The following is a 12,449-nucleotide window of genomic DNA, read 5'->3' as shown; positions in this document are numbered from 1 at the left end:
CGTCCTCCGCCGCGCCAGGGGGCGCTGCCGCGCGGTGGCGGACGCCGCTTCCGGCGCGCTGTGGCGGGCGGGTAATGGCGGCGCAGTTCCGCAGCTACGTGTGGGACCCGGCGCTGATCGTGGCGCAGATGGTCTTGTTGCAGGCGGGCTACTACAGCTCGCTCGGGCTCTGGCTCGCCCTCCTCGGCACCCTGGGCAGGACCGGGCCCTCCCTCCACCAGGTCTTCAGCGACGAGGTGAGGGCGCGGGCCCGCCCGGGCCCCGGGGAGCCGCTCCGGGCACAGGCCCCTGGGGCGGGCGGGGGGGGCCCTCTCTCGGGGTCTCCTCTGGGGGAGGCAGACCCCGCTCCCCGTGTCGGCATTCCCCCGCCGTAGGTAGCACCCCGGTATAGAGGCGGGCTTCCCCCACCCCATGTAGTTGCCTCCCAGTATAACGACAGCCCCGCCGTAGGTCCCCCCGGTGTGGAGGCAGGCCCCTCCCTTTGACTAAGTGTTCCCCCGGTATAGTGACGGCGCCTCGCTGTATAGGTGGTACACCTGTATAGAGATGGACACTCTGTATAGGTACCGCCAGTATAAAACAACTCCCCCCATATAGGTAACCCCAGTATGGAGACACACACACACACTCCATGCCTCGTTTAGGTGCTACTCTTCAGTATAGGAACAAACCTGTCCCTTTTCTATAGGTACCCCCAGACAGAGACAGACCTCTTAGAACGACTGCCGTAACTGCTCAGGCTCCTCTCATAGATCATTATCAGCGCAGGGCTGTGCCGATGATAACGAGATTACGTGCTGTGGGCTGTGATTTGTGCCACGGTTTCCTACTAATAGTCCCATGTAGATTTTAGGCTTCTCAACCCCGCCGGGGAGGCTCTCCATGATGGCTTTCATCCTCAATGCACTCACCTGGTAAGTTGGCAACTAGCTGGAGCACCTGTGTCTTGTTCTTTCTTAATATTAAACTTTAAGAGAATTCAGCGTGACATACTCCCTCTCTTAAAAGATCTCCCAAAAGCCTTGTGCCTGATTGAGCATGTCTGCTGAGAGCAGTTGGGAACTGCTGACTCCTGACTTCCTAGAGCCTGGATAAGTCATTTCACTTCACTGCATCAGTTTCCCAGCTGGGAATGAGATTTGCTTCTGTGAGAGATTTTACTGAAAGTTAGAACTAATGGATCTCAGCAAACACTGATCTATAAAGAGGAATGCATTTTTGCCCTGCCACCGGGCAAAGATTACTGGGGGACATAGTTTAAAAATTCCTGCCTGGCTCTCCACACTAAAAGCTCATTTCCCTGCTATCGTATAATTAAACAGTTGTAAGCGTGTAAGTCTTGCTGCAGCGGCCAGGAGAGGGGTCAGAAACAACCTATCCTTAAAACATTTCAAAAGTTTTAAAATAGCTAAACAGTCAGCACTGACAACTGCTGCTAACTCACTGCATCTCCCTTGCCGTAGGCATGGTGTGGTTTGTTTATTGATCTCTCTATTTTGCAGTGCTCTGGGCTTGCTGTACTTCATCCGCCGAGGAAAGCAGTGCCTGGATTTCACAGTCACAGTTCACTTCTTCCACCTTCTGGGCTGCTGGATTTATAACTCACACTTTCCCTCGACCCTGACGTGGTGGCTGGTGCACATCGTGTGCACCGCGCTGATGGCTGCAATCGGGGAGTACCTCTGCATGAGGATAGAACTCAGAGAAATCCCCCTCAACTCTGCCCCCAAATCCAACGTATAGACTCGCTCTGGTAACAACATGCTGCATTATGTCGTTGTTTCCAGCACAAGTGCATCTAATGCCTGAGAATCATCACTGAAGAAGCACAGCAGGTCTGTTTAGACTTTTTTTTTTTTTTTTTTTTTTAGACCTTGGTGACTGCATGAGTGTGAGCATCTCCTCTGGCATCAGCCAGCAACAGGGGAGGAGCAGATGTTTATTTTGTTAACACAAAGCATTTAATATGACTGTACGGTGAGCATGCTCTTAAACACTCATGAGACTGTTAAAAGCCAGGTAGGAAAACTTGATATGTGAGGAGCATCTGGAATTTAATAAATGTGAGAGTGCCCTGTATGGGTAATGCAGTGGTCAGCTCTTCTTGCAGGAGCTGGCACAGTGAGCAGTGGGGCTGGGAGCTGCTGCTTATGATCTGTAACTTTTTGGGGCTTTGGTTGGAAAAGGAAGTCAAGGAGGTGAATGGACAGAAGGAAAATAGTTGTACTTATCTGAATCACCAGCTGAGACCCTAAATAACCTGTAACGTTAGATGGGTTTGTTTGCTGTTTCCATGTTTAATACATAGAGATGTCAGCAGTTTGCTGAAGAAATCTTTTGTAATAATAAAAATGTTATGTTGCTGTGAGTGTGTTACGGTTCTCCTGGGGAGCTCAGTGCTTCAAGAAATACCATGAGTGTCTGTATCATGGCAACAGAAGGGTACAGCCAGAGTACACGTGGCTGTAAGATGCCCATAAAATTTCCTACAATAAATACTTCATACCTCTGCTCTGAAATGAAGGCATCAGTGAGTGCTGTCTTTGGGAAGTCAGCCAGCATAAACCTCGCTTCAGGAGGAGCGTCAGCAACCCAGGGTCTCCACAGGTTCAGCTCGAGGCTAGAGCTGGCCTGGGGAAGCCTGCAAAGGTGTCCTGGAGCCATGCTGCTCTTCCCACTTGTCTGGGTCTTCCTGTCAGGTTTCAGAAGTCTAGCAACAGATCTGGTCTGGTAGAGGGGATGTTTAATGAAGCGAGAGACTCCTGCTTATTTCTCAAAATAACAGGATGTGCCTTTGTTCAGAGGCTCTTCAAATAAACATCACCCGTGGGCAGGCAGGGGCAACACCTTACTGCTAAGAGGCCAAAGCCAGATGGCTCTTCAAATCCCACAGCCCAGGCAAGCAGACCTGCATCCTGCCTGGTTTCTGCTGAGGGATGCCCAGTTTGTGTGAGCCCAAATGAGGGCAAAGCCAGTTCTACAGGCAGATTTTTGTCCTGTGCAGCATCTTGCAGTAACTTTCCTTTGTATGTTAGTATTTGTAAGAGTTGATTTGCGTAAATTATTTGCTAATTCAGCTTGTTGAAAAGCAGCGGGATGATTTGAGATGCAGAAGTTGATAAAGTCTTTGAAGCTGCTCTTTTGACTTGTTACTGGGGGGGCTGTATTTCAATTCCCACTCATATTCAGATACTATAAATTGAGGCAGGATGACATCCTGATGTTTTAAATACTTGGCAGGTCTGCCACAGAGGAGGAGGATTGCTGGTTACATTTGTTTAGCCAGAGCTTTTTATATTCTGAGATTTTGCCAGGACCTCTTCCTGACAAAAAAAAAACCATTAAGCAGTTTCAAACAGCAGTAGTCTTTCCGAGGGAAGAGTTTACACAAGTTTTTTTCTGGGCAGGAGCCGATGCTTGCTGGAGGGCCACCCAGAGGTCACTTCCGAGGGCTTCCCCTGCAACTCTGCTCTGCAGTCAGCAAGACAGTTCATCCCTTCTCTAAATCTCCTTGTTTCTCATATAATAAGTATACTTGCCTTTCTTCCAGTCACCTTCAGCCTAGATATAAACTGGTCTTCCAGCAGGTGCCAGTATCTCCCTCAGAAAAGAGCAGCCAGCGTGCTGCGACCAGGATCAGGGGCACAGCAGAAGGCACACTGCCTCAGGGCTGACAAACACCGGCTTGGTGTCAGTCGTATTTTAAGACTTTCAGGGTCATTTTGTCCTCTTCTGCTTTTTGTTGCTATTACTGAGAAAGAACATCCCAATCCTGTACAGGGAAAGTTTGCAGGTTTAATTCAAGGCTTAACAGCCACACTGAAGCACAGTGCAAACGCCTGTGTTCTTCAGGGGTGGTCTTAAGGCAAATGTGAGCTAGAAGACTAATTACAGTGAATGTGAGAGAGCAGAGGGAAAGCCAGATTCATCCCATTTCTTAAAGGCGAATGGGCAGCTGATCCCAGTGTTGCTGTGAGATTGTATTAAAGAGGTGCTATCTTTGTTCCCCTGTAAGAAGAGAGATGAACACTTTAGATCAAGGAACACTTATCTCCTTATTTTCTGAATACATGTGACATGCCGCAGCTGCTTCAGCAGCCTCCCTTGCTGAGCAGGGTGACGTCCAAGTACAGCTTTGTATCTAGAGACACTCAGAGCAGGGCCATGAGGAAAATCCTTGGCAAATGTGTGGGACATCCAACAAGATGCACTGCATCAATATGAAGCATGCTGTAGGATTAGAAATTCTTTCTGAAAGTCCGCTGACTTTGCCTTTGAGGAATGAATCTGTATATTACTTTTTTTCTTTTTTAAAGGAAATCTACTGTAATTGTCCTAGTCATAGGGGAAGTTCTGCTAAAAATGATTGATTGAGGAGGGAACCTCTGAAACGCATCACTCCCATACTGTGAGACCTAATTTTCACTCACATGCTTTCTGTCATATTTAGGAGCACCTTTGGCTTTAAAAAAAAATCTGCTGCTTCATACTGGAATGATGGCAGATGGTCTTCGTTTCTTAATGAATCTTTGGGTTTTCTGTGCAGTAGAGTTGAGGGATTTGCTTCCAGGGAAGATATGCCTCAACACCTGCTCTTCTTAGAGACAGTGGTAGTGTCAGCTAGCCGTTTGCATCAATGGTTTTGCAAAAAGAATTATTGGAGATTTCTGCTGTTACTTTTGCATTTCCCTTCCCCAGAGCTGTTTAAAAGTAGGAAATTTTAACATAGGGGGAGATGCTAAATCTAAAAAGAAGCTAAGAGTTGTGAGACTTAGGGTGATTGTGCTTATTTGTTTTCCTAAAGGCACTGAACGCTCATTGTAAACAAAGAGCAGGTATAGGATTTGGATCTAAAAGACTTCAGCCTTGGTGATACACAATACCCACCTGCTTCATCTTTCCCCAGCTACAAACCACAGACAGGAGAAGAGATAGCAGGGAGGGGGAACACGATCAAAGAGCATATGCTGCTGTTAGAGCAGAATCAGAAGAAAAACCAAAGCAGCTGAATGCTTCGCTCCAGGTTCTTCAGTGCTCTGGTTTGCCCTTTCTCCACTACTACTCTTAAGGCTTTGTGCCTGAGTAGCAACTCTGTTGCCTGTAGAAAGCCTAGGTGCCTCACACTGAAGTGCTGCCTGAACACCAGCTGCTCCTCCTTGACTTATTTCTTGGAATCTGCCTCAATTTATTTGTTCCCTCCTGCTGCTGCAAGGAGCAGAGTGTTAGGTGATAGGGAAGGTAAGAGGAAGAATGTGTGAATACCAAAGGAGAGCAGCGTGACCTGTCATTAAAAAGCCCAACACCACTGTTGGTAAAAAGATCCTTTGCTGTAGGAGAAGCTTGCCCACATGCCTGTAATGCATCTAGTGGGATCTCTGGGGCTAACAGAGGCCCAGATCCCCTCCTCACACTGTAAAGCACATTTTCAGATTTGGGGACACTGTTTCAGAACCTCCTGATCCATTTACTGGTGGTACCTACTGCTGTGCCTCCTCCCACAGCAGGCAGTGCTCAGACCATCACTGCAAGGTCCTTGTTCAGCGTTTCTCAGCACCGTGAGGAGCCGTGAGCTTCCCCAGCTCTGCAGCCGGCTGTCCTTTGCTGTTAGCAGCTGCCTGTCCCTACTGAAGACAAAGCAAGCGCCCTGATAAGGGGCCAACAAGCTGTGGAAACAGCCAAAGTGATCTGTGACAGATCTAGGAAAGTCGGTTTGAAATACCTCATTAGTTGAACACAGAAATTTCAGATCTGATGAAGGACAGGTGAGTCCCATTATTAGAACATGGAGTTTACCACCACATCCAGCTGTTGAGCTCTGGTTTAGAGCATGATGAAGACCAGCTCCTTCCCCATTCCAGAGTGGCTGTGCTGCACAGGGAACGCATTGGAAGCGGAAGAAAGTCCCGTCAGGGCTGACTGTGCTTCCCCTCAGCAAGGAGCTGCCTCATGACCCTCCCAGGAACAGGTCACAGACCCACGCTGGGTCACCACTGCTCCTACGGCCCTGGCCGGACAGGCAGGGCACAGAGCTTCATTAGCACCCTTAAAACACGAATTGCATCGTACTGCCCAGAAATACTGGTGAGTTTTTTTAACATACCCAGAAATCACTCGCAAGCACCTCTCTATTGCTAACACTTTCATGCTTGTACTGAAGCTGCAGAAGCAACAATGCTCTGAGCCACAAAGGGGACAAGCAGAGACTGTGCTATCAAACAGGAGGTGGGACAAATAACTTCTGTCATGCTGTAGGTTCTACAACAAACTTTAATACTCTGGAATTACACACTGCCACCCACAGAGCTGCTTACAGGTACCTTTGGAGAAAGCTTTAAAGCATAAGAGTTGCTATAAATCCTTTTTGTCATGCTAGCTCAACAGTCCCTCTTCCCCTAAATATTTTTGCCCTCTATTTCTTTAGAAAAGGGATTTACACATAACATGGGAGTTACTCAGGATCCAGATGTGTGCAAGAGGTCATGCACCTGTGGTTATTCTTCAGCAGGGGTTTCACCATGTCATTAAAGAAAAAAGGCCAGTACAGGGAAGTAAGGTCTCCTTTCTGCCTTTGACAGGACATATACCATCCCCTGCCCCTTGTTTTCAGTGCCCAAATCAAAAATCTGTGGAGAGCTGATCTGGTGGAAAGAGTCAGCAAAGGAGATGTCCTTCCAGTAGCCATAGAAGAGTGCAAAGGAATCCAGCATTCATGATCAATTTATCATTTTTCCCCAAATTCTCTGCCCTGTATCTTCAAGTTCCCAAATTCTGCAGTCAACCAGATCTATGCCCATGCCTTGAGGTAGAAGAGGACAGGCGTTATTCCAAATTACAGAGAAATAACAAAACCCAGAAAGTTCTGCTGAGCTCTTCCATGTCTCATGGGCAGAGGATGGAGCCAAGTGTTCGCTGAGCACCCCACAGTGTATTCCTCAAAGGTTTGGAAACATTATCAGATGTCACAACACATGCAGCCACCACCTTTGTTGTGATACTTACAGAGCTGCAGTTTCTAAGTTCAGCCAAGTGACAATGAGAGGGATGCCAAGGATGGAAACATTGGGAATGTGGATCCAGGCAAAGCTTTGGGCCGTGCTGGGGCTACAGAGGTCGAACAAGCTGCCTTGAAATTTGATTTTTCGAGACTCCCTTCTCAGCATCTCCCAGATGGCTGCTGCTTCCTTCTGGCACTCCCAGAGCACTGTCAGGGCACACGTGTGGAATTCATCCCAGTACCTGCAGCCAGAGAAGATACCACATGTCAGACCCTTCGCACAGCACCAAGGAGCCGGGCAGAGCCCTGCTGCCCTGAGCCTGCCCTCTGAGCAGCAACAACCTCAGCATTTTGTCATCCCCTCCATTGTCTATCAGAGCATCTTGGCTAAAACTCCAAACAAACATCAAAACACACTGAAATTATTTCATGCTTCCCCCCCACCCCCCCCCTTCTCTGGAAGTCAATAAAATCCATTATCTTCCATCAAAAACAGTTTCCCTTCAGCACTGAGCACCCTGAGTGTCTAAACTAGACTGCAAACAAAGGCCCAGCACATTTCATTCATAGCTTTCTCCAAGCTGAGGGCAAAATGCAAGCACAAAGCAAGGTGAAGGACAACGGCTCCTGCAGACCATCACAGCTTTATAATTAAGGTATGGGCAGGGGCAGGAGGAGTTATTCTGTGTTCTCATTAGACACTTCTCCACATATCTGCTGGGTATTGCCGTGTGTGGGTAGAAGCCATTCAGTGGAAAAAGGCTCTTGGGGAGCACGAGGGAAAAACAACAAGACAGGCAAAAGTAACTCACAGTCCTGTGGGAACATACGAGGAGCTGCTTGTTGAAGACCCCTTGGCTGCCCCCCCTGGGGATGGCAACATGGATTTTTTTTTTCAGATCCAGAGCTAGAACCAGGCAGGGAAAAACTCTGGCAGAAACACGGCTGAAACCCACAGTGCCCGAGAAGACTCTTCCGGGAAGGCTGTGGTGGACACCACCCCACCAGTGTGTCATGCTGGAGCCAGCACCACGCAGGATGGCCCCACGCTGCATTTATCCAGAGCAGTATCCAGCCTTCCAAGGCTTTTTCCCCTCCCTGAGCTCCCTCCTTGCCCCTGGTGAAGGAGTGTGGCGGCTCTGAAGAAGCTGGGTGCCCACAGGTGTCAAGCTGAGCAGGGAGGGGTGGGCTCCAGCTCTCCAGGGACCAGGACAGAGGTACCAGGCTGGGCCACTTTCCCCACCCAGCATAGGGAGGACGAGAATGGACATCCCTGTCTGATTCTTTTTTTCACTGCTGAGCACCTGAGGATAGTAGGGCATTAGACTCCATATCAACCTCCCCAAAGGCTGCTGTAGGTGCTGTGATGGGGAGGGCACTCACAGCCTGGCGGGTTGCTGCACACACACTAGTCCTGACACACGTGAATTCATAGGTGAGGTCTCTGTTTTGTGGGTACAAACCCACAAAATAAAACAGCAGGAGCCTGAAAGCCTCAGCAAGTACCATGGGCCATCCTCTCCTCTGGAAGTGGCTCCTCTCCAAAACAAAACCTTCCCCAAGGGACAGATAAGTCTCTATGTCACACTTGCCATGACTTCTTTCAAAGAGAGCTTCTTTTACCTGAAAAGAGCTTCACAAAAGTGTTTCATATTGCAGCTTCTTTGGAGCAATGCATGTCCTGGCACTGATGCTGGGGCAAGGCAGGGCCAGCTGTGGGCAGCATCCCGCTGGGTCCCAGCTGGCTCCCCAGCCTCTGCCAGCCCACAGCACCCCGAGGCACCCTCCTGCCCTCCCCTCCCCGCCAGCTTTGCTGTCCTGCATTAGCTGGGGCTGGGCACCACCTTCAGGCCAGAATTTACCTACAAACCCGAGACTGCCAAGAGGACAGGATCAGTCACTCTGCCACCTCCCCCATCCCACCAGGGACATGTGCCACCCCTCGGGATAGAGATGCAGCCTGGCTGGCTGAGCAGGGACCCTGCACGTGGGAAAGGGGCAGCTTGGTTTTGTCCAAGTGCCCTGTGCTGGAGATGACACCTTGTGCAGTCATGCAGACCCCAGCACTTTACTTAGTTTTCCTACTGGGGCTTACGTCATAACGCCAGCTGTGAGGGAGTTCATTAAACCAAGTCACTGTGGCAGAATAAATGTCCCCAGATAATGAGAAAAGCTGGTGCCAACCCAGATAACCTCCTATGCTCGCTCCTGAGCTGCAGCAGCACCAGAAGGCAGCTCTGCCAGGTGAGAGTTAAACCTGGCCCATGTCTTCGGGCAAAGGATGGCTGGGGGAAGGCAGAGGGGGATGAGAGCTCCTGCCTGGTTCTGCTTTCAGCCAGGATGGCAATTCCCAATGTTTCACCCTTCACAGCCTCCATCTGCTCAGCCAGGCAGGTTGCCATTAAGCGACGTGCCCATGCCGGCTCTGGGGCAGCACCATGCATGCTGAGTGAAGACACCACCAGCCCCATGCCAGCTCCCAGCTCTGCGTCTGTCCCTCACCCACACTCCCGGAGAGGGGACTACAGCACCAGGAAAGTAGACAGCAGTGGAGAAAGTTGAGGGTTAAAGGCCATTAATGCAGAAATATTTCCTGGCAGGAAGCTGGAGCATCATCGACCTCTTCCTCCAGCCATGGCAAGCCCAGCTAGCTGTGCTCCGGGACCAGCAGCAGAAGCTGGCATGGGCCAGAAGGTGCAGAACCCCAGCCCTGCAGGCAGGGAAGATCCCAGGACCTGTCCAGTGAAGGTTAGTGCTCCAGAGCCTGTCAAAAAGCCTCAACTCACACATTTCATGGGAGCTTCAGCAAAGAGATCACTCCTCCAGCAGTCAACCACAGCGTGTGCTGGATTGCATGCTTGGTGGTTTTCTAATACCAAGAAGCCACATTTTAGAAAAAAAAAGTATATATTGCAGCCCAAACCAGAGCAGTTCCCATTTCAACCCAGCCTTCAGCCATGTCCAAGAGAGGATGTTTGTCCTGAGCTAGGCTGTCCCGTGGAGAAGGGGGAATAAAGAACAGGTCATAACAACCTCCCATCAGCATGTTTGCTGGCAGGGGAATGCAAAGAAGAAATCAATGAATTTTTAAAATGTAGGGGGTAGTTACTTTTCCATTCTCCTCAAGCAAGAGTTTTGTTGAAGTGTTTTCCACTTCTAACAACCACCAGAGTTAGATATTTCAGCTGGGGCAGGCAGGAGGGCTGGGGACCCCTCCACTTGCCTCGGTGGCAACACCAGCTCCTCATCCCAGCTTGCTGAGAGCCTGACCTGCCTCCACTGACTGCCCCATCCCACCTGTCCCCTGCCACGCCGTGGCCCCAACCATTGCCAGCCAGCACCTCGGAGCTGGTCCCAGAGCATGCACCCCATCGCTAAGGGCGATGCCTTCCACTCCCAGCCCACGGTGGTTCTCAGCAGCTTGGAAAGCCTGACCCGCAGGGCACTCAGCCCTCCGCCTCGCCCTGGCAGGTTTCCACCACCCCAAGGCACGTGGGTTTTCCCTTAATCGCTGTCTACATTTCCTTAGAACTCCTTTCCACTTGCCACAACTCACTGCTGGGGACACAGAGTGATCTCCATCTCTCTCTCAAATATTTTGTTTCCAACTTTCATTTGCCCTCCCCACCTCACTGCCTCTGCTTGTCTGCTTTTTAAGCAGACCTTTCCCCAAACCTGCCCAACACCACCCCTCGTCACCCAACTCTTTTCACATGATTTCTCTTCTGCTAAAGGCAATGTCCACCCAACACTGCCCTCCTGCAACACTTGCTACAAACTCACCAAAATCAGGGGTGGGGTAAATTCAAGCCAGAAGGATGAAGGGTCTCAGAGGGAGAAGGTGGGTCTTGGTGGCAGAAGGCTTGGTTTGGGCAGCCAATCCTGACTCAAGGCTGGGTGCAGGCTGCTCTCTGCAGCACTGGAGCCTGGAGCAGCCCAGCCACGTGTGAGTCGCTGCCTGAAACCTGGGTGTCCAGGGGAGCCTTTCCCAGGGGGCAGAGGGGGTCGGGTCCCACCAGCCCTGCTCCTCCCGGCTGCAGGTGTGCAGGGGGTCATGGGACAAGTCCTGGGGATGAGAGCTACTGTCAAGGGCTGGGGATACAAACTCCAGCTGGAGCCGAGCTGCAGATGGATGGATGGATGGATGGATGGATGGATGGATGGATGGAGGGAGCTCAGTGGGTCTGTCTGAAATTGGAGCGAAGTAGGGAGCACGTGTGTGTGTGCACACACTGGTGGGATCCAGGAGTGCAGGAGAAGAGTTCAGAGCAGCACCCAGCACAGGGGCAACGCCAAAAAGCCCCTCTGGCCATGCACCACTGATAACCCCCTAACCCTCCCTCCTCTGGGGACAATCCCCACGGGGTGCGACATGCAGGGGGTCTTGGTGTGGGGCCATACTCACCCACAGACTCGGGGCAACCCCTGCAGCTCAATGCCATCTGCCTCCTCGTACGTGGCCATGTTTTCCCCCAGCTTGAGGACACAGTCCGAGAAGCCTTGGTAAACGTCAGTGCAGGCAGTGCCTGATGCCAGCAGCCCGGCCAGGTGCCCTGCCAGCCACCGAGGGGGTCGGTGTGAGCACCACGACCTTTGGGGACGAAGCCCACCACCCAGGCACGGCGAGCTCCCCCTTCCACGCAGGACGCACACAAACCACACACCATCTCTCACCCGTGCTGAGCCCTGCCTGCGTTTGCAGAGAGCCTGAAAGAGCCACTCTGCCAGGGCAGGGAGCCGATGCGGGGGCAGTCGGCGCCCCCCACCCAGCAGCAGCACCCCCGGCCCGGAGCAGAGGGCAGGGACAGGCCGGGGGGGGGGTTGCAGCGAGCACGGCTAGCTCAGCAGCGGCAGCCAAGAGGCACCGGGAAGAGACACATGGCACCGACTCGGGGAGGAGGGAGGGGACCTCGCATCACTTCCCGCCTGGACACCCCAGACGCCACCTGGGAAGCGACCCCTCCCCAGCCCGGCCACCCCAAAAAAACCCGACTCCCTCCCGAGCAGCCTTACCCATGGCGAGGAGCATCACGGCCGCGCCCCGCCGCTGCCCCATCCCGCCGCCGGCTCCGCGCCTCCGCCCGAGCTCCAGCTCCAGCCCCAGCCCCAGCCCCAGCCCCAGCCCCAGCTCCAGCTCCAGCCTCAGCCCCAGCCCCAGCCCCAGCCCCAGCCCCAGCCCCAGCCCCAGCCCCAGCCCCAGCGCCCGTCCCGCCGCCCGTCCCCCGATGGCCGGCAGCGCTCCCCGCCCGCCTCCGCGGGGAGGGCGCCCGGCCCCGGCCGCCGCTAATGAGCGGCTTTGGCCGCGGCTAATGAAGGGGGGCTGGGCCGCGGCTGACGAGCGCCCGGGGGCAGCCCCGTGCCCGCACCCCACATCCACCGCGCCCCGCGGCCCCTTGGCCCCTCAGCCCCTGGAGCTCGCAGCACGGCACCCCCGGGACTCCCTGCCAGCACCCAG

At 52.4% G+C, this 12,449-nt stretch overlaps 2 protein-coding genes across 3 annotated transcripts; one reads left to right on the top strand and one right to left on the bottom strand.

The window, feature by feature from the left end:
* The first annotated feature begins 58 nt into the window (after window positions 1–58).
* Window positions 59–2,381, top strand: SYS1 (SYS1 golgi trafficking protein). 2 transcript variants are annotated; one of them, XM_074920140.1, is made up of 3 exons: window positions 59–236; window positions 847–914; window positions 1,503–2,381. In XM_074920140.1, exons 1-3 carry the CDS (start codon window positions 75–77, stop codon window positions 1,741–1,743), a joined length of 471 nt encoding a protein of 156 aa, XP_074776241.1. In that variant the 5' UTR covers window positions 59–74; the 3' UTR covers window positions 1,744–2,381. The 2 variants fall into 2 exon arrangements, 1 of the variants encoding a protein (XP_074776241.1); XR_012634629.1 differs by having other exon boundaries at window positions 109–236; window positions 689–914; window positions 1,503–1,581.
* A 4,115-nt stretch (window positions 2,382–6,496) lies between these two features.
* On the bottom strand, window positions 6,497–12,070 carry LOC141967106 (neuritin-like). Its single transcript, XM_074920491.1, has 3 exons — window positions 12,008–12,070; window positions 11,400–11,547; window positions 6,497–7,236 (listed from the first exon to the last, which is right to left on the bottom strand). The coding sequence occupies exons 1-3, from the start codon at window positions 12,048–12,050 to the stop codon at window positions 6,996–6,998; spliced, it is 432 nt and encodes a 143-aa protein (XP_074776592.1). The 5' UTR covers window positions 12,051–12,070; the 3' UTR covers window positions 6,497–6,995.
* Between the last annotated feature and the right edge of the window lie 379 nt (window positions 12,071–12,449).

This window comes from Athene noctua, chromosome 16 (assembly GCF_965140245.1).
Source record: "Athene noctua chromosome 16, bAthNoc1.hap1.1, whole genome shotgun sequence".
Taxonomy (NCBI): domain Eukaryota; kingdom Metazoa; phylum Chordata; class Aves; order Strigiformes; family Strigidae; genus Athene; species Athene noctua.
This window is presented reverse-complemented; position numbering and strand designations above follow the sequence as displayed.

Excerpts from the sequence above, each read along its gene's own strand:
- LOC141967106 (XM_074920491.1), bottom strand. The coding sequence starts at position 12,050 with ATGGGGCAGCGGCGGGGCGCGGCCGTGATGCTCCTCGCCATGG. Across the intron at positions 11,548-12,007 it reads CGTGATGCTCCTCGCCATGG|GGCACCTGGCCGGGCTGCTG; the intron begins GTAAGGCTGCTC and ends GGTGGCTGGCAG. Across the intron at positions 7,237-11,399 it reads GGGTTGCCCCGAGTCTGTGG|GTACTGGGATGAATTCCACA; the intron begins GTGAGTATGGCC and ends CTCTGGCTGCAG.
- SYS1 (XM_074920140.1), top strand. The coding sequence starts at position 75 with ATGGCGGCGCAGTTCCGCAGCTACGTGTGGGACCCGGCGCTGATCGTG. Across the intron at positions 237-846 it reads ACCAGGTCTTCAGCGACGAG|ATTTTAGGCTTCTCAACCCC; the intron begins GTGAGGGCGCGG and ends AGTCCCATGTAG. Across the intron at positions 915-1,502 it reads ATCCTCAATGCACTCACCTG|TGCTCTGGGCTTGCTGTACT; the intron begins GTAAGTTGGCAA and ends TCTATTTTGCAG.